General features: G+C 58.7%; 6 protein-coding genes across 6 annotated transcripts; 2 read left to right on the top strand and 4 right to left on the bottom strand.

Annotated features, from left to right (window-relative positions):
- Nucleotides 1–640: 640 nt before the first annotated feature.
- On the bottom strand, nt 641–2,176 carry P884DRAFT_192848 (uncharacterized protein; the record flags this gene model as incomplete). Its single annotated transcript, XM_069437708.1, has 3 exons — nt 641–1,833; nt 1,917–2,083; nt 2,139–2,176. 3 exons carry the CDS (start codon nt 2,174–2,176, stop codon nt 641–643), a joined length of 1,398 nt encoding a protein of 465 aa, XP_069300715.1.
- A 1,073-nt stretch (nt 2,177–3,249) lies between these two features.
- Nucleotides 3,250–3,861, top strand: P884DRAFT_327461 (mitochondrial 37S ribosomal protein uS8m; the record flags this gene model as incomplete). The annotated part of the gene is made up of 1 exon (XM_069445545.1): nt 3,250–3,861. The coding sequence occupies one exon, from the start codon at nt 3,250–3,252 to the stop codon at nt 3,739–3,741; it is 492 nt and encodes a 163-aa protein (XP_069300714.1). The 3' UTR covers nt 3,742–3,861.
- Nucleotides 3,862–8,497: 4,636 nt separating this feature from the next.
- Nucleotides 8,498–9,693, top strand: P884DRAFT_275230 (uncharacterized protein; the record flags this gene model as incomplete). The annotated part of the gene is made up of 2 exons (XM_069442824.1): nt 8,498–8,522; nt 8,642–9,693. The coding sequence occupies 2 exons, from the start codon at nt 8,498–8,500 to the stop codon at nt 9,691–9,693; spliced, it is 1,077 nt and encodes a 358-aa protein (XP_069300713.1).
- Nucleotides 9,694–9,932: 239 nt separating this feature from the next.
- Nucleotides 9,933–13,050, bottom strand: P884DRAFT_255718 (P-loop containing nucleoside triphosphate hydrolase protein). The gene is made up of 4 exons (XM_069441012.1): nt 12,771–13,050; nt 12,576–12,690; nt 10,483–12,509; nt 9,933–10,417 (listed from the first exon to the last, which is right to left on the bottom strand). The coding sequence occupies exons 1-4, from the start codon at nt 12,965–12,967 to the stop codon at nt 10,363–10,365; spliced, it is 2,394 nt and encodes a 797-aa protein (XP_069300712.1). The 5' UTR covers nt 12,968–13,050; the 3' UTR covers nt 9,933–10,362.
- Nucleotides 13,051–13,662: 612 nt separating this feature from the next.
- On the bottom strand, nt 13,663–15,290 carry P884DRAFT_275228 (aspartic peptidase domain-containing protein; the record flags this gene model as incomplete). Its single annotated transcript, XM_069442823.1, has 3 exons — nt 13,663–14,510; nt 14,571–14,891; nt 14,954–15,290. The coding sequence occupies 3 exons, from the start codon at nt 15,288–15,290 to the stop codon at nt 13,663–13,665; spliced, it is 1,506 nt and encodes a 501-aa protein (XP_069300711.1).
- An 847-nt stretch (nt 15,291–16,137) lies between these two features.
- P884DRAFT_237342 (pyridoxal phosphate-dependent transferase) lies at nt 16,138–17,745 on the bottom strand. Its single transcript, XM_069440033.1, has 2 exons — nt 17,095–17,745; nt 16,138–17,027 (listed from the first exon to the last, which is right to left on the bottom strand). Exons 1-2 carry the CDS (start codon nt 17,578–17,580, stop codon nt 16,299–16,301), a joined length of 1,215 nt encoding a protein of 404 aa, XP_069300710.1. The 5' UTR covers nt 17,581–17,745; the 3' UTR covers nt 16,138–16,298.
- Between the last annotated feature and the right edge of the window lie 302 nt (nt 17,746–18,047).

Below are 18,047 nucleotides of genomic sequence, written 5' to 3'. Positions count from 1 at the left end.
GGGGAGGATGGGGAGGGAAAGGGCCGGGCAGCAACAACCGCAGCCGGCCGTGCGGGGGAGAGAGGCGTTGGCTTGGTGAGCCCGGGCGGCAGTCGTTCGGGATGAGTTGCTAGGCGCTGGTCGCCAACATTAGAAGAGACAAAAATGTCTCTTCAAAAAGCACCCACCTGTGTGCGTGCATCAGCAGCCGCCCTGCGGAATGCCAGGTTCAGGTACGGGCGGCGAGGGTTCCAGGGCCCCAACAGGGCGAGCCTGGGAACTAGCTCGGCGGCCGCCGTTTTGTTCGAACCCGAGTCGCGCCCTGGCTAGGCCGACAGGCGTAACATTGGGGATTCACGACATCTCGATGAGACGTCCACTGAACTACCAATGCTGGGAACGGTCGATTGCATGTTTACGGAGTTATCGGGGGCAAGAACAAGATATTTCCGTAAAAGACTCTCGATAGAAGACGGAACTGCAAAGTTCGCTCATTTTACGGTCTTCTCCGAATGGACCAGACCCCCTCCCCCCCCAAGATTCGCAACGGTCATTGAAACTACAGCTCAACGGGTAATGCGCGGCTCCCTGCCATGAAAAATGAAATGAAACAAAAACGAACCATCACCGTGACTAGAGTGTCCAGACTATCACTCCCGTCTCAACCAAAGCGCTTCTCGAACTTTTTCAACATTCCGGTAACACCCCTTTCCAGCTTTGCCGCGTTCTCCTCCAGTTTGCCCCTGGTTTCCTGCTTTGGCTTGTACTGGTTCTCGGGGATATAAAACTGCTGGTGCACGGCATACTCGTTCGGCACCTGTCCTGCAGCAGCTGCAGCAGCAGCAGCAGGAGGAGGGGGGGGAGGGGGAGGCACCCCTACTCCCGCTGCAGGTGGCGTCGGCGTATGGGTGACCCAGGGCACGTATTGGGCGTGGTTGGGGAACGAGTTGACGAGATACGGACTCGCGAGGCCGGGGCTCGCGAGCGGAGTGCCTACGCCGTGAGCTGGCATCGTCGCGGCGCGGGATATGCCTGGTTGTAGGGGCGGCTGCGTTTGAGAAATGGCAGCTGCTTGCCCGCCGAGGGAGCCGAACCCCTGCGGCGCAAACCCGGGCGAGGTGACGCTGTGTTGCGGCGGGGCGGGAAAGGTCGGGGCACCGGGCGGGTGTTGGATGTTCGGGGGTGGGACTCCGGGACTGAGCGGGCCATGACTGCTCGGGCCGAGAGCGCTCGGGGCGAGGCCCGGCGAGAACGGCGTGGTAGCATCGTAGGCCAGGGTCTGCTGCAGGGGATTGGGGGCGCAATCTTCGGGCGGCGGCGTCTTCTCACGATGGCGAATCTCCTCGGGGGGCGGCGGGGCCGCCGGGTTGTAGGCAACGGGCGCGAACTGCCGAGGCTGCGCTGATGTCGACTCTCCCGAGCTAGTGACGGCCACGGCCGGAGGACCGGGGAAGGACGGTGCTCCAGACGGCGCTCCGGCAGCAGCAGCAGCAGTGTTGGGCTGCAGGCCGGCCGGCGTAGCCTGGACGGAGTTGGACTCGGAGATGGCGGCCTGCTCGAGTTTCTGCACCACGGAGCTCACCTCGGCCGACTGGCGCGGCGGCGGACCGGGCTCATCCAGGACCTCACACTGCTCCGGTGGCAGCACGCGCCGGATCCCGTTGACGAACTGGACGGCGTCCTGGGGCCTCCAGAAGTAAATATCCAGCGAGTGGAGCTTGTAGTGGTATTTATTCTGGTTGTGGGGGTCATAGGTCGGCAGATGCCATTCCTCAGTGCCCTCGACCTCGCCCACGGTAAGCGTCACGAGGCAGGTATGCCTGTACGAGTAGCGGAGGTGCACTCTGTCGAGATCTGAGGCATTCACCCCAATCAGCGCATTGCCAATTTCGAGATTGAGGTGCTCCCTCCCTCTTCGAGAGAAGAACGGCGCTTACAGCCATCGAATGCGTCCTGGTCCTCGGTGCCGGGCTGGTTGGCAATCTCAAGCCGGGCGCGCCCTTGGTTCGCATCCTCAAAGAGGTAGACGTAGGAGCCCTTGTCGAACCGGTGATGGAGCGGCTTATCAGTTTGCGGTCCGTAGAAGTAGTGTATGTCTCCGTAGCTTTCGGCGGTCAGACTGGCTTGCGCTGCCCTGAGGTAGTGCTGTCGGCACTCACAGCGTGGCTACGTTCTCCTCTCCCGGCCGGGCGGCCATCTTGCGGCTGGCGCACGACGAAGGCGAAGAGGGCGATGGCGAGGGTGAGTGCGAGTCGGGAAACGGGTGTTGCTTGGCCCTGAGAAACGGGTATACGAGGGTATACCCAGGTTCCAATTTGCTAGGTTAAGGAAGCGAGACACAAATCTCTCAGGATCGTGGGATTACATCCACATGAGAGAGCAAAAGAAAAAAAGAAAAGAAAAGAAAAGAAAGCCGATATCCTTCAATCGCGACGGAATCACGCAGACGACGAGATGCATTTTGTGACCACAGGAAAGCTGCCCGTGCTGCAGGAGCCGTCACTTGGCTCATGGAAGTGCCCCGCGCTGCCCGTGGCACTCCGTCAGCAAATCAGCTTTCGCATGCCCTGATGATCCCCCCAACTCCCCCCGGGGCCTGGCCATTGAGCCGGCGCTCGGGAGCTTGGAGCTGTGTGGTGGTGACATGGAGTGTTCTGCCGGGCGCTTAAGTGTGGGATGAGAATGGGCCAATCGAGTTCGGACGAAGCCGCATGGACCTGGGTGGGCGCGCATGGAGGGTAGCGGCAGAGCACGGGCCCTTTCAAAAGGTCGCTGCGACCCCTGCTGGTGCTTGCATTTCGGCCGCCCGACGGAAGGAGCCGAATCCAGCTGCAAAGCCGTGTCGGACCCATTGAAATTTATCACGACCGCGAAATTGAGGATCAAGAAAGACACCCCGGCGCAGCACCGCAATTGGCATCGCGAATAGCCCACGCTGCCTCAGTCAGCCCGGCCTCCCGACTAACCTTATCTCCATCTGACCGCGGGAACCAAGTGGGTAAGAAAAGAAAAAAAGAAAGAAAAAAAACACCACCCGCTTCTCGCAGCGCCAAACCTCGATCCGAAGTTTTATCAATCAAACCGACCTTTCCGATCAAGAAAGAAGAAGGAAGGCGAGCGGCACCAAAACGAACCACTTCTCACGAGGCCCGTTGCCTCCGAAAAAAAAAAGATCCGAGAGATCTTTACACGCCACTCCTAACAAGACCACTCTCGTCGGGAGGAAAGGAACAATACGAATACAACAAGAGCCGTCGCCGTGTCTCGAAGATGGGCATCGCCTCGGTCGTCAACGCGTGCATCCACCTGCAGAACGCGGCGCGGGCCCGGTTCGGGCTGACGTCGATCCCCAACACAAAGTACAACCTCCGCCTGGTCCTGGCGATGCACCGGGCCGGCCTGCTCGCGTCCGTCACGCGCGGGGGGCCGCGCCCGCCCGAGCCCGGCTCGCCGCAGGCGGCCGAGGAGGCCGAGGAGCCGGTCACGTCGGCCAACGTGGCCACGCGGCGGCTGTGGGTCGGGCTCAAGTACTGGAACAACGAGCCGGTGGTGCGCAACATCAAGCCCATCAGCAAGCCGAGCCGGCTCGTCACCGCCACCGTGCCCGAGCTCGAGAAGGTCTCGCGCGGCTTCAGCGTCGGCCAGGTCAAGGGTCTGACCCTGGGCGAGACCTTGTTCCTGAGCACCGACCGCGGCGTCCTCGAAGTCCGGGAGGCCCTTGCGAGGAAAACGGGAGGGCTGGTGCTCTGCCGGGTTTCATGAACGCCCCATTCGGCCCCCGGGAAAAAAAAAAGGGGGGGGGGGGGGAGAACTGTTAAAGTTGTGTATATAGAGGTGCAGCTAGGTGTATGACTGCCGGGATACGCCAGAGAGAGAGATGAGAGGGGGGCGGGGGGAGGGAATCGACGGGTCTTTATCTGTAGGTTACGAGCGGGCAGGCGAGGAGCTGTCAGTTCCGGTCCAGTGGGCAAAGGATGGAACATACCAGAGTGCAGAGCAAACGGCAATGCCAAGGCAGTTTGGCAGCAATTCGCAGTGTTGGGAAGCCTGTAACTCACAGCCGAATGTACCATATATCTCTTCAATTTTTAGAGTCGTTTCTTGTGGACAAAATTTCAATTCCTCGAACGCTCAAACGCCTGCCTGGTGGCCAGCTATTCTACCTTACATGCTCCCTCGCCAACTCCCTGCTTACAAAACCTGTCATTTTCCCACCAGGTATCATGGATTTCGTCCCTTCAACAAACGCTATGCCCCCCCTAGTGAAGCGGAACGAAGAGAGGAATTAAATAAAAAAAAGGCTACGGAACGCTGCAAAATCAACACACAAAAAAGGAGATAGAAAAGGGGAAAATAAAACCCAAGAAAGTGAGTTCTAGCCTGCCACTGGCAGCCTGTAGGACTGACTGGCTGAGACCGATGTTTCACCTACGCAGCCGCCGTCTCGGGGGGGTTTTGCTTTTCAGCCGCCGCTGGCTCCGCATCTCCCGCAGAAGAGGCAGCTGCTTTCCCCTCTGGAGCGGCAGCCGCCACCTCGTCCGCAGGGTCAGCGTTGGCCGGTTCCTCGGCGACAGCCGCTAGCTCGGCCTCGGGCTCCTTGGCAACCTGATTCTCATCAGCAGCCGCCGCCTCGGTGTCCTGGGGCTGCGCAGCCTTATCCTCCTCCACCTGGGCTGCGGCGGGGGCGACCTCCTCCGCCGCCTCACCTTGCTCCGTCGCAGTCGCCACCTCTTGAGCTGAGTTCTCTTCACCAGCACCGACATGGGAGCTAACCTCGCCCTCGGCAGCCTTGACCTCCTCGGCCGTCTCTTCAGTCGCCGGAGCATGTTCGACAGCGGCGGCAGCCGCGGTGGCTGCTTGGTCGCCGGGCGAGGACGAGTCGGCATCTGCGGGCTTGGACACAGCCTTCTTCGCGGGCTTCGCCGTCGACGTCTTCTTGGGCGCCGCCGCTGCCTTCCGAGGCGGCGTGCCGTGCACTTTGGTGGCCACCTTGGATGCCGACGAGGCCGTAGGGCGCATCATGCGCTCGAGGAAGCTCTGGTCGACCTCCTTCTCCCTCTTCGTCGGCGGATGGTCCTTGGCAGGCTGTTTCGGGGGCGGGCCCAAGCTCGGCCGAGGCCGGCCGATGGTCGAGCTCTGCCTCTTGAGACCTCCCGTCGAGGTTGACTTGTTCGGCGCGCTAGCGGCCGTGGAGGCGCTCGCCCTACTAGCCGGGCGCCCGCGAACTTCGGTCGGGAGGTTGGCGCCGCTCGTCCTGGAAAGGGACTGGCGGGAGGCGTTGACTCTGGATACAGATGCGGCAGTGTGCGTGGTCAGGCTCGGGGGAAGCTTGACAGGGCGAGTCGGCGACTTGACCTTTGGCTTGACGAAGCCAGTGCTCGCCGGGGACGACTGAAGCGGCGCTGGCCGCTTCGCCGAAGCAGGACCGGAAGGCTTCGAAGCAGGAGTTCCTCGTGGCGTCGCTGTCTGCTCGGATGCCTGTGCCTTTCTCTCGGGTGTCTTCTTCGCAGCCGGGGTCTGGCTCGACGCCGCGACAGGGGTTGCTGGGGCCTTAGGGGACTTTTCCGGCTTTGCTGTTGACCTGTTTGCCGAAGTGGCTGCCAGAGGCTTCGGTGTTGCTTTCGCGGAGCGGGTGGCACTGCCTTCCCTGGTGTTCTTAGTCGCCTTCTTGTGGGGTTCTTTCTCGCTTCCTGCCCCATTTGATAGCTCCGCCCGTGACGTTGCGGCCTTGTCGGCCTGGGCCGCCTCTTCTGAGCCGTTCGTCTGTGTCGCTGTTGACTCTGAGGCGGCGACGGGCGGAGAGCCAGACTTCGAAATCTCCGCCGCTGGAGCGAGCGGTGAGACGTTGCTAGCTCCCGCATTCGGTCGTGGGGATCCGGCGATCGATTGGGTCTGGACGCCCATCTTGGCGGGCGATTTGGCAAGGAGGTCGAAGGGATTCTGCTTCTCAGCGCCAGTAGTAGGCGTTGTGACGTTGCTGTCGCCGCTGCGCTTCCGGAGAGCGGATATGGAGTCCTGACTCCCCTCGCGCGTCAGGCCGACTCTACCGTCCTTCTCGACCGCGACAAAACTGGTCCGGATCTTGGAAAGAGGTCGAGGGGAGTCGCTACCGGAGGCTGGGGTCGATGTTAGCTACCAAACTGGTGCGGATACACATGGCGTGCGAAGCGCGTATGTATATAACACTAGCAGTGACACTGCACTAGCGAGGCACCGCACATTGGAGCCGGAAAGGCAGACTGCCTTAACCGTGAGGGACACTAGGCGACCTGCCTCTATCTGGGGGGCTCGCTTCCCCCTTCTGCTCGAACATGGCGCGGAGGTTCTTGACTGCGCTCATGGCTGCGGTTGTCGAAGCAAGCGCGACCGAAGCTTTCGCGTTGCCACCTATGCAAGCCAGAAATAGGCTATGTATATCGGTGAAGACGATCGGTCTGCGGGGAAGATTGCGACGGGTGTTGGGTTCAAATGGTGGTCTGTGTCGAGACTGGGCAGGCGCGAAGGGAGGTCAAGACTCTGGTAGTGTAGTATTTGGAACCCACGCCGGTTGGGCTTCGCGTCAGAGGCCACACGCGTTGGAGCTTCCGGAGCCCGAGCTTCCCGTCTTCTGGTGGGTGCGGCCAATGGGAGCGAGGTTCGTGCGGGTTGCTTCCGGATTTTTAAGTGTGAGTGAGCTTGCAGGCCTGGAAGCGATGCTTTGGGAGTGCACCGCAGAGGACAGATCGGCGAGAAGCTGAAAGGGGAAAGGGGGAAAAGAGGCTACAGACGCGTGATGGAAGCTCGGCGCTCGCGGTGCCACCTGTAAAAAAATGAGAGAGGTCTCAAATTTAGAAGAAACAATTCGGGCATGGGCCGGGCTTCAGGGGCTTGATGCGGAGCCCTCTCGGACGAACCCGAGAGTGCGTGAAACCCCGACGCTACTGTGTTTTTGTAGTGAAGTGTAGCGTATTGATGCAGGACGCCCAGTCCTGCATCAAAATGTTACGAACATCATTCAACGGAGGTAATATCCCCCATTGGGAAGATTAAGAGGCCGCTTCGATGGTGTTGGCCCGTCAGGAGAAGCTCCAAGCTTGAGAGCTACGTTTCAGAGGCCCGGCAACAGGCAAAGGTGGGCCGAACCTTGCCGCCTCCGAGACTTGGGATGAAAGCTGGAGATTTACAGGGGAGGGCGTAGGCCCACACGCAGGGATGCCGTGGCTCAGTCCCGTACCCTTATGCCAATGACACAACTGTCAATTGAAGTACGGACGATTGAATAAAAGCCACGACAGCATTTTACGCGAAAGCTCTGCTCATCGTGTCCTCTTCGGTTTGGTTTTGGTTATCAGCGCATTTTGATCCACTAACTACAGTCGCGGAAGGTGCTTAATCCTCCTCTATTTCCATTTTTCGGCCTGTCTGGACCGGCATGTCTTGATGCATAGTTATGTACGGATTACTGTACATGCTTTTCGTTTATACACAACCGCACATCTCTGCGAAGTATTCGTACTTTGTGCATACAACCAAAAATCTGATGGCTCGGTCCAAGTCGGGGACCTTTTGCCCCTGCTCCCAAAATATGAGACCAATAATTTGGGGCTGAGGAAGGCGTGCTGCGAACACAGCCATTCACTCTGCCCTTCACATCCGCAGTAGTCATCTAGTCATCGTAAGACGGCGCGTAAGATTCGCGGCTTACCCGCTGGCTGTGTGAGATGGCGTTCTGCGAAAGGGCACAGCCGCTGTGGGACGAAGTTGTGCACACAGTTCGATTGCTTCTTCTCGATATTTACCTAGCTGTTTCTTGGGAGAATCGGGAAATCCTAAAATAAGAAGCAAAAGACAGGTGGCAAGAGAAAGCATGCATCACCGAAAATGGAATCTCGGGAAGCGTTGACTTCTAAGCTATTCGCCCAATGCCCTGCTCCCTCCGAGCAACCACTTGTGAGAGCGAATTTGAGCGACTGTCACTAGTTATCGACCAAAATTCACGGTGATGCCGGAGCCAAGGGCTCGAGAGATAGAAGAGCTTGGGAGGCTCCAGCGCGGCGTCTGCGGCTCGAGTGGTTGAAGAGAATTTTCCTCAGAGACAATAAGAGTAGCATGTTTGCAATTCTATTTAACTACAGGTTGTTGCAATTTTTTAACTAGTTATAAGAATTACAATTTCCAGGTTACACTGGAGCTAAAAAAAAAAAATGGGGTACCTGCTTGTACACAAACTCATCGATTCGAATTCGTTAGCACAAGGAGATGTCGACGGGATGTCTGGGACAAAAAAAAGAAGAAGTGCACGTACGGAGTACGTATAGTACCGATTAAGAATCTACGTACCTAACCCCTGCTGGCAAGTGATCTGTAATCCGTAGTTATTGCGTAACCGACTGACCTGCCAACAGAGCCGCCAATTGGGGAGGCAGCTCCGATCCCGGACGGCGCAAGGATGGGGTGTTTAACGCTTTCGGCTTTCCAAAAAAGTTTCAAACACAGCTGCGTCAACCGCCTCGCGTGGAAAGCCAATTGAAGCGCAACCATGGCAGCAAGGACTCTCAGAATCGGTAAGCGGCTTGTAAAATCCAGGATTCTTTCTCAGGCGGCCCGACCAGCAACCGCGCTCTCTCGTCCCGCTCCCGAATTGGAAGCGCTTGGTTTTCTCTAACTTGCCCGTTCCATTTAGGCCTCATCCCCGGCGATGGCATCGGCAAGGAGGTCATCCCCGCCGGCCGGCGCATCCTCGAGGCCCTGCCCGCCTCCCTCGGCCTGAAGTTCGAGTTCATCGACCTCAAGGCCGGCTGGGAGACGTTCCAGCAGCAGGGCGTTGCCCTCCCCGAGGAGACGGTGTCGATCCTCAAGTCCGACTGCGACGGTGCGCTCTTCGGCGCCGTCAGCTCCCCCACCACGGCCGTCAAGGGCTACTCGTCGCCCATCGTGGCCCTGCGCAAGAAGCTCGACCTCTACGCCAACGTGCGGCCGGTCAAGACGGTCGTGTCGGCGCCCAAGCCCATCGACATGGTCATCGTGCGCGAGAACACCGAGGACCTGTACGTCAAGGAGGAGACGACGCGCGACACCCCGGACGGCAAGGTCGCCGAGGCGGTCAAGCGCATCTCGCAGCGCGCCAGCAGCCGCATCGCCACCATCGCCGGCGAGATCGCCCTGCGCCGCCAAAAGATCCGCGCCGCCGGCTCCCCCAGCATCCACAAGGGCCCGCTCGTCACCATCACGCACAAGTCCAACGTGCTCTCGCAGACCGACGGCCTGTTCCGCTCCACCGCCCGCGAGGCCCTGGCCGCGCCCCGCTTCCGGGAGGGCGCCGTCGCCGTCGAGGAGCAGATCGTCGACTCGATGGTGTACAAGCTGTTCCGCCAGCCCGAGGCCTACGACGTCATCGTGGCCCCCAACCTGTACGGCGACATCCTGTCGGACGGCGCCGCCGCCCTCGTCGGCTCCCTCGGCCTCGTGCCCAGCGCCAACGTGGGCGAGGGCTTCGCCATCGGCGAGCCCTGCCACGGCAGCGCCCCGGACATCCAGGGCCGGGGCATCGCCAACCCCATCGCCACCCTCCGCAGCGCCGCCCTGATGCTCGAGTTCCTCAACGAGGAGGCCGCCGCCGCCAAGATCTACGCCGCCGTGGACGCGAACCTGGAGGAAGGGAAGCTGCTGAGCCCCGACCTCGGCGGTACCGCCAAGACGGAAGAGGTCGTCGAGGATATTCTCCGCCGTCTGTAAAACCAAGCCCGGCAGGCGTGAGGGGGGGAGAGAAAGTGTAACCTCTATCGGTTGGTTATCAAAAGAAGTGTTAGAATACCCCGCTGGATCATGCACCTGCATAAGGGCATGCAAATGAATGAAAAATAAACAAAAAGAGACACATAAATGTCGTGCGTTTCATTGTTCCAGGCCTGACACGTGTCCCGTCCACTAATGATACCGGATTGCCCCATCGACCTTGTTAGTTAGACAGAGAAGGGATGGTATCTCATTCATTCTATCATTAAAGCGACCTATTCCAACCAACCAACAGGCAATGTTCGTGTATCATACACATACATGGTCATGTAACACCACAACCGACCCAGGCTATATATATAACTATAATACAAGCCGCCCACCTTTTGTTCCTCTCTGGCGCCTGTGCCAGGGATGACCATCTACGCATGAGTCTATCCTAATCATACAGCTCGCGCTCTTCTTACCTTACCCTTGGGTGCTGCAGCCAACCGTCTCAGAAGGCGCACGTTCGAGACGCCCCTTAACGCCTTGATAAATCATGGCGAAAGACCATCGAAGACCCACAAGCCTGTTGCGAGCTTCGAAAGGAGAGGGGCGCAGGCACTGGGAACCAAACTGAAGCAAGAGAAAACCGCCCGGAAAACAGACAGTCCTGGTCGGGGTTTATTACTTGGTCCTCTTGGCATCCAACTCCTTCTCATACTTGGCAATGAGCTCCTTCCTGCATAGATTGTTAGAAGACCATCTCCCACACAAAGCACCGGGTTGAGACAGATTGAGACTTACTGGAGATGTGGCGGCGCCGGGGCATAGTGGCTAAACTCCATGCTGAACTCGCCCTTGCCCTGTGTCGCGGCGCGCAGGTGCGTGCTGAAGCCAAACATGGCGTTCAGGCTGCACTCGGCAACCATGGTGAACTCGTCGGCGCCGACCTCGGTGTCGACGATGGTGCCGCGCTTGTTCATCAGCATCAGGACGTTTCCCTGGAACTCGGCCGGGGCCGTGATAGTCGTCTTCATGAGCGGCTCGAGCACGGTGCCACCAGCGTCGGCGAAGGCCTTGCGGAAGGCCATCTGCGTGGCCAGGTTGAAGGCGTAATCGCTAGAGTCGGTAACGTGGGTAGCGCCGTCCGTGATGACCATCGAGGCGCCGATGACCCTGTGGCCGAGCAGCGGGCCCTTCACGCAGGCCTCCTCGAAGCCCTTGCCGCAGGCTGCGAGGTACTTGTCCGGGATGTTGCCACCGACCACGCGCGTCTCGAACTTGTTGGCCTCGGCGTTGTCCGCGTTGGGCTCGATCCAGCCTACCACGCGGGCGTAATCGCCGGGGCCGCCCGTCTGGCGCTTGAGGAGGTAGTCGAAGTCGGCACGCTTGCTGATGGTCTCGCGGTAGGCAACGCGCGGCTTGCCCGTCTCGCAATCGACCTTGTACTCGCGGCGCAGGCGCTCGACGTAGATGTCGAGGTGGAGCTCGCCCATGCCGCTGATGATGGTCTCTTCCGACTCCTCGTCGACGTGGAGGCGGAAGGTGGGATCCTCACGCATGAAGCGGTTCATGGCCTTGCTGAAGGCGTCGGCGTCGCTGCTGCGCTTGGGCTTGATGCTAAGCGACATGACCGACTCCGGCACGTACATGGAGCTCATGCCATACGGCAGCCGGCCATCGGTAAAGGTATCACCGGAGGCGCACTCGACACCGAAAACGGCGCAGATCTCGCCGGCGCCGATCTCGTTCACGTCCTCCATCTCGTTCGCGTGCATGCGCACGATACGGGGAATGCGGACCTTCTTGTCCGTGCGGGCGTTGTAGAGATACTGGCCCTTCTTGAGGCTCCCCTGGTAGACGCGCATGTAGGTAAGCTGGCCGTAGGGGTTCTCTTCCAGCTTGAACGCGAGGCCAACAAACGGAAGCGAATTGTACGGCAGGAGCTTCACCGGCTCTTCGTTCTTCGACCGATCGAGGGCCACGTTCTCGACGTTGCCCGGGTTCGGGAGGTAGTCGCAGACAGCGTCCAGCATGGGCTGGATAGACTTGTCGGCAAGAGCGGAGCCCATGAGCACGGGCGTGAACTTGAGACCGATGGTCGCCCTGCGAATGGCGGCCTTGATCTGCTCCGGAGTGGGCGTCTTCTCCTCGAGGAACATCTCGGCAATCTCGTCGTCGACATCGGCCAGCTTCTCGATCAGCTCTTGCCTCTTCTGCTCGGCAAGCTCCTTCAGATGCTCCGGGATCGTGTTGGAGACCTTAACGTTGATACCCCGCTGGCCGTCGTTGCGAATGGCCCTCATGTGGATCAAGTCGACGACGCCTTCGAACTCCTTCTCGGAACCGATGGGGATCTGGACGGCGGCCGCAGGGATCTTGAGCTTCGAATTGATCATCTCGACCGCCTTGAACGGATTGGCGCCCATGCGATCCATCTTGTTCACAAAGCTGATGCGGGGGACGTTGTACCGCTTCATCTGCCTGTCGACCGTGATGGTCTGACTCTGCACGCCGCTGACGGCACAGAGGACCATGACAGCTCCGTCCAGCACTCTCATAGCACGCTCGACCTCGATGGTGAAGTCAATGTGGCCCGGGGTGTCGATCAAGTTGATGTGGTAGGTCTCCTCGACGCCGTTCTCAACCTTCTTCCAGTCGGCGAAAGTGGCCGCGGACTGGATGGTGATACCCCGCTCCCTCTCGAGTTCCATGGAATCCATCTTGGCACCGACGCCATCGCGCCCCCTGACCTCGTGGATCGCCTTGGTGCGACCGGTGTAGAAGAGAATGCGTTCGCTCACGGTGGTCTTGCCGCTGTCGATGTGTGCCTGTCGCGCTTCTCAGTCCTCGGTCCTCACCCACTCTGACGCCACACGGTCCAACTCGGCACATACTGCAATACCAATATTCCGGACCCTAGCCAGCCTCTTGGCTTCCTCCGGGGTCAAGCGGGCGGCGGCGGCCTCGGGGGTCATGTTTGCGGCGGCGAGCTCCTTGGCCTGCTTCAACCTGGAGAGTCGAAACAGTTAGCTCACGCACACCCACACCGAATCTCCACGGCTGAACCAGAAGAAAGTAAAAACACGTACGCAGCCTCCGCGGCGCTCGAGGCGCGAGAAACCGGGCTCCTGCTGAAGTGCCGCAGGCCGCTGAGCCGGGAGCTGTAGCATGGCGCCGACGGAGCAGTCAGGGCAGCGCGGCATGCGAGGCCGGCATAGCGAGCTCCCTGCCTGGAACCCAGAGCGCAGCTGCTGTTAAGTGCAGCCACTGCCCGTAGTACCCGCATCTTGAAGGAAACGACAGCGGACTGAAAGGAATGACGGGAAGAGCACGAAGATTCCGAAGTTGGGAATCTTCTGGTCCGAGCAATTCGCGTGGAAACTCGTACTTCCCGGCATCCCAATCGCGAAATTTTAATGTGGGTCCGGCCCGCAGCGGAAGTGCCGCTCAGGTATGTACGTTACCTGGTATGTAATCCGTACATAAGGTACCTTACATAGTACATAACTACGCTACCTCTTGCGTGTGTAGCTGAGTACGGATTACTTCCTACTTTGTGCATTGTACTGTATGTACAGTACACGTTCACGCGGTGCAAGCCGCGCGCCAATCCGAACTTGCACTGAACTTCAGAATTGCGATCTGGTCTGAGACAACCAGGGACGGTGAGGTTGTAATTATTGCTCGGCACCGGAGCCCTAAAGGGTGTTCAACATGCATACACTAGGCAGGCATGAGGATATTGGTTACATGTAATCGCTTGTCTAACTACACGTCTGTACAGTACAAATATGCAAGATCGGTAACAATGGTACTCCATAGGATCTCAACATCGACACCCACAACCTGACAAGTTATGCCTCTGAAACGAGGAAAAAAAAAAGAGAGAGAGAGAGCGAGAGAGAGAGAGATTACAAGACATTTAGATGGATTCCCGTCTACATGTCCCAGGTTCAGACAGTGGTGAATCGAAAATCGAACTCACAATACGAAAAACAATCCCGAGCCAAGAGCGGTCAAGGCCATCGTGACACCCACGACCAGCATCTGGCCCATCCCCCAAGCCGCAGGCATGTCCGGCGCGAGGCTTTTCTCCCCACTGGCGCTCTCCATGAACCCCTGGCTGGCCGAGTACGCAGGCTCCGTTACGGTAGGAACCCGGGTGACCTCCCTCTGGTTGGCTGCCACCGTCGCCGACGGGATGGGCGCGCCCATGCTGGGAAACGGCACAATGTTGCTGTCGGTCGAGTTGAAGTCGGTTGCGGCAATGCCGATCTGGTTGTTGACTAGGTCGTAGACCACGTACGCCGAACGCAGGAAGGAGTCGCCCAGCAGGAAGGGCGCCGAGGTAAAGTTCTGGATGCCGAATTGGCACACATCTCGGCCCTTATACGGACCGGACAGGAATTGCGGGGCCTGACCATCGGTCATGTCGAGAACCAGCTCGTCCATGCCGACGGTGATTCGGGGCCCGTCCGGGCCGGCGAAGCCGAAGGAGAAGGTGCCTTTGCTGTTCTCCATGTCGCAGGGAAGGACGGCGGCCCCGACTTCCGACGAGTAGAAGGCCCCGACTTCTTTCCAAGCCTGCGTCGCCAGATCGGTCGGCAGGTACGACAGGGTTGTGCCCGAGTCGAGCACGACAGGGATGGGAAACTCTTGCGAGGTGAGGGTGTCCTGGCCGCTAGGGCTGCGGGCCTCCAGCGACGTCAGGGCCACCACAAAGGACGAGAAATCGCCCTGCGAGGTAGGGTAGATGTCGATTCTCGTCAGCTCTCCTTGGTACTTCTGGGTGTCGATCCCACCAAACAAGATGCTGCCCGAGCTCGCGTCTGAAGAGGAACGGTCAGTCCCAAGCATGAGCAGCGCAACCGCACCGGTTGGTCGCTTACCAAGATCGTTCAGCCACAGGCTGTAAGCGACCGTGTTGATGAGGCCTTGGTCGACCATCTGCACGGGAAGGTTGGGATAAACCGAATCGCGCGATTGTGTTTTGGCCACAATCGCCTCGTTGATGGCGTATCCGACGCCAACCAGTCCGTATGCGATATCCGTGTGGAGACCAAGCCCCATGGTCATGTTCTGCACCGAGATGTCGCCAATCTGAAAGACATCTGTGAAGTAGTCGCCCTTCGATGAGCTCCCGTCCACGTACTCGATGTCGAACAGGCCCTCGCCAATGACCTCGAACGAGCTAGACCGGTTGGGGTCGACTAAGAGGTGTGTTAGTGAGATTCGACTCCCAGAAAGAAGCCCGGCTTGGGGGGCTCCATACAAGTTCCCAGAGCGCACCCTTCGGTGCCGATCTCGCGACAAACCTGGGCGGCGGAATCTGGTACCCAGATATCGCTACTCCCAGTATCCAGCTGAAGCGTCAAGTCCTGCCCTGGCGTCCCGATCTTGCAAGTTGCAAAGTACCCTCCTCGGATTTTCTCGTTGGTGATGACCTCCAGCACGGTGTTGGCCCGTTTGCGTAGTCTCCTGTTTAGTCTCTGTAACTCCTCTTGCCGCTGCGTCCTCCGGATGTCCCACTGGACGACACCATTGCCGGCAGAGGCATGGACGGCGCCAGCAAGTAGCGCGCCGAACGCCACGGCGGCGTATCCTCTCATGATCGCTGTTGTTCAGACTGTACTCAGTCGTAAAGTGAACTGGGAGATGACAAGCCGCTTGGCGAGTGGACCACGGGAAAAGAATGAGTGCGCAACTGCCAAGCCCCGTAAATGGGAAAGTGATGCGAAATGCGAGGTGCAAAGGGTGCTCTAGTCCAGGGTGGTGGTTGTATATTCACCAAACGCAGGAGGACTTGGAAGCGAGATCAACAAAGGAGGCTCTTCAGTGAGAGACAAGAAATACCGAAGAACCCGCTACCGATTCAGAACCGAATGAGGTTTAAAAAAAGCAGTCGTCACCACTAACAACGCAACATTTGAAGCGGCTTAAATGATGGATGGAGCGAGGGCAGAAGAGAAAAGACAAGCGGTCGAGAAACAAGGAAATAGTCCGGAACAAGTGACGCCTGAGGCTCTCTGGATGGGGCTGAGGGCTGTGTGCTTACTCGTCCAAAGTTGCCTCACATGGCTTGGTGGCGGCGGTTCACCACTAACATAGTGTATGGACACACAGCGGACAAAGATCTGAGCAAGAAGGGGGATTTTGGTCTGGCTTTTGCTCGGCTGACGCCCTCCTTGCGACTGCCGAATCTGGGGTCGCCCTTGTTTGATGACTGGGCTTTGCTCGCTCATGTGTGAGAAAGGCTAAGCTGTTCTTGGCTAACTAGTGTAGATTGCGTACGCTGGAGTGGAGCCCGGGGCTCGGCAATCCTTGGCGGAAGGAGGGGATGATCGAGAGCCCGAGGCTGAAACGCGGCGACAAGTGAAACTCTCCGCGCTACGGGGAGCAACTGAAGCACCATTCACAGCAGCGAGGAGCCGCTTAACGGAGTCATGCCATGGGTGTCTGCGTCATAGATTGTTATGCGGCGACCACCCCGACCGAAGTGGACGTGCGCTCCGCGATCCTAATGCTCACATTCCGATCTCACATCTCTAGTGTTAATACAGATTACTCCGTAATGCTGAATCTTAGCATTTGACGATTGTCGATCCCCTGAAATTCGTTCAGTTCGGAATCTTCCTCAGCAGGTGCTCGTCGATATACCGACCCAGCTCCTCTAGTCCCTTCACCAGCACCTCAGACTCACACACGTAGCCTATCCTCACGCACCCTTTAAAGTCCGTCCGTAGCCCAAAGCAGGTGCTGGCGGGCACGGACAAGACCTTTGTCTTGTTCAACATGTCCAGGGCAAAGCTGGAGTCATCCACCGGCACTCCGTCCTCATTCCGAAACTGCACCAGTGCGGTCGTCCCCGCTGTCGGCTTCACCCACGAGCAGACCCGGGCGTATTTGTCTACAAAGGCGGTCAGCAAGCCCAGGTTGGTCCTCGCGAGCTCCAGATTCCGCGCCAGCAGCGGGCGCAGGACGGGTTCGGAGAGCGCGTAGCTGGCGACCTGGTCGTCGAGCTGCGACACGCTGATGGTGGTGTAATCGCGCGCGGCGGCCACGGCGCCGATGATGGCCCGGTCGCGGGAGGCGACCCAGCCGATGCGGATGCCGGCGAGGGAGAAGGACTTGGACATGGAGCCCGTGGCGATGGTCTTGGAGTAGCCGAAGGCGAGGACGGAGGGAGGTGCTTCTTGCCCCTCGGGGAGGGAGTGGTATAGCGGGCTGTAGACCTCGTCGCACAAGATGATGATGCCTCGCTCTCTTGCGAAGGCGACAATCTGCGAGAGGACGGACTCGGGAATGGTGCTGCCCGTGGGGTTATTGGGATTGTTGAGGATGATCATCTGGGTGTCCTGTCAGCCTCGGTGGTTGATCAGAGTTGGAGGAGCGAACTGGGCGGTTGTACAGTACTTTGGTGTTGTCCTTGACGAGCCCTCCCAGCTCGCTGACGTCCGGCACATACCCCCTTTCCGCCTTCAACTTCCACAGGGACACCTCCGCCCCGAGGCTCTTGGGAACGGCATACAGCTGCTGGTAGGTGGGATACACGCAAATGACATGGTCGCCCGGTCCCACCAGGGTGTACAGTGTAAGGAAGTTCGCGCCAATGGCCCCCTGGGTGACCAGGACGTGCTCGCTCGGGAGCGGTTCGACGTCGGACGCCCGGTCGTGGAGAGCTGCGATGCGCTGACGAAGCGTCTCCGAGCCGAGGATGGCGCCGTAGGTCAATTTGTTCGAGAGTGAGAGAGGCCCCGGTGCGTCCTTGTCTTCGCACATGCGCACAAGACCGTCAAGCGAGACGGAGGCACAGCACGTCTCGGCGATGTTGATAACACCGGGCGTGGTCTCATAGCGGTCCATCCATTGCTCGACTTCGAAGGGCTCGACTTGGACCATGTTGTCGACTTTAATGCGAAGTGACTTGATTGGTTTCACTCTTTACTTTTACAAGAGAAGAAGAGGGAGAAGGAGAGGGAGAAGGAGAGGGGGAAGGAGTCAAAGCAGGCCAAAGACAGGTTATTGACCCAAGACCTCGTCGTGTTGTATCTACCGCGGTTTTTGGCATTGTACTTATCCTCAAGCCGTACTCGAGCCGTATACTCAAGCCGTATACACAAGACCGGTGGAGGCGGCGGGGTTCACCACCCGCACCTCGCATCCACATGCGCCCTCCGGAAAACATGATTGAGAGAATTTCGCAGCACATCGATGGGCATAGGTACATGAGCAATCTACAAGTATAAACCGTTTTCTCTTTGTTGTCTTTTGTCGTCTTTTGTCGTCCTTTGTCGTCTTACGGTGGGCTCCTCATCCAGACAAGTCGTATAATACTTACCTACACTATGTATACCAAGACATGTTGC

The sequence above is a fragment of the Thermothelomyces heterothallicus genome, assembly GCF_042370625.1.
Source record: "Thermothelomyces heterothallicus CBS 202.75 unplaced genomic scaffold P884_scaffold_3, whole genome shotgun sequence".
Classification (NCBI taxonomy): Eukaryota; Fungi; Ascomycota; class Sordariomycetes; order Sordariales; family Chaetomiaceae; genus Thermothelomyces; species Thermothelomyces heterothallicus.
This window is presented reverse-complemented; position numbering and strand designations above follow the sequence as displayed.

What these genes read in the sequence shown, in the direction of transcription:
- P884DRAFT_255718 (XM_069441012.1), bottom strand. Translation starts at nt 12,967, where the DNA reads ATGCGGGTACTACGGGCAGTGGCTGCACTTAACAGCAGCTGCGCTCTG. An exon ending in TCCGGAATATTGGTATTGCA is followed by an intron (nt 12,510 to 12,575) that starts GTATGTGCCGAG and finishes GAAGCGCGACAG; the next exon opens with GCACACATCGACAGCGGCAA. An exon ending in CCGGCGCCGCCACATCTCCA is followed by an intron (nt 10,418 to 10,482) that starts GTAAGTCTCAAT and finishes CAATCTATGCAG; the next exon opens with GAAGGAGCTCATTGCCAAGT.
- P884DRAFT_237342 (XM_069440033.1), bottom strand. Translation starts at nt 17,580, where the DNA reads ATGGTCCAAGTCGAGCCCTTCGAAGTCGAGCAATGGATGGACCGCTAT. An exon ending in TCGTCAAGGACAACACCAAA is followed by an intron (nt 17,028 to 17,094) that starts GTACTGTACAAC and finishes CAGGACACCCAG; the next exon opens with ATGATCATCCTCAACAATCC.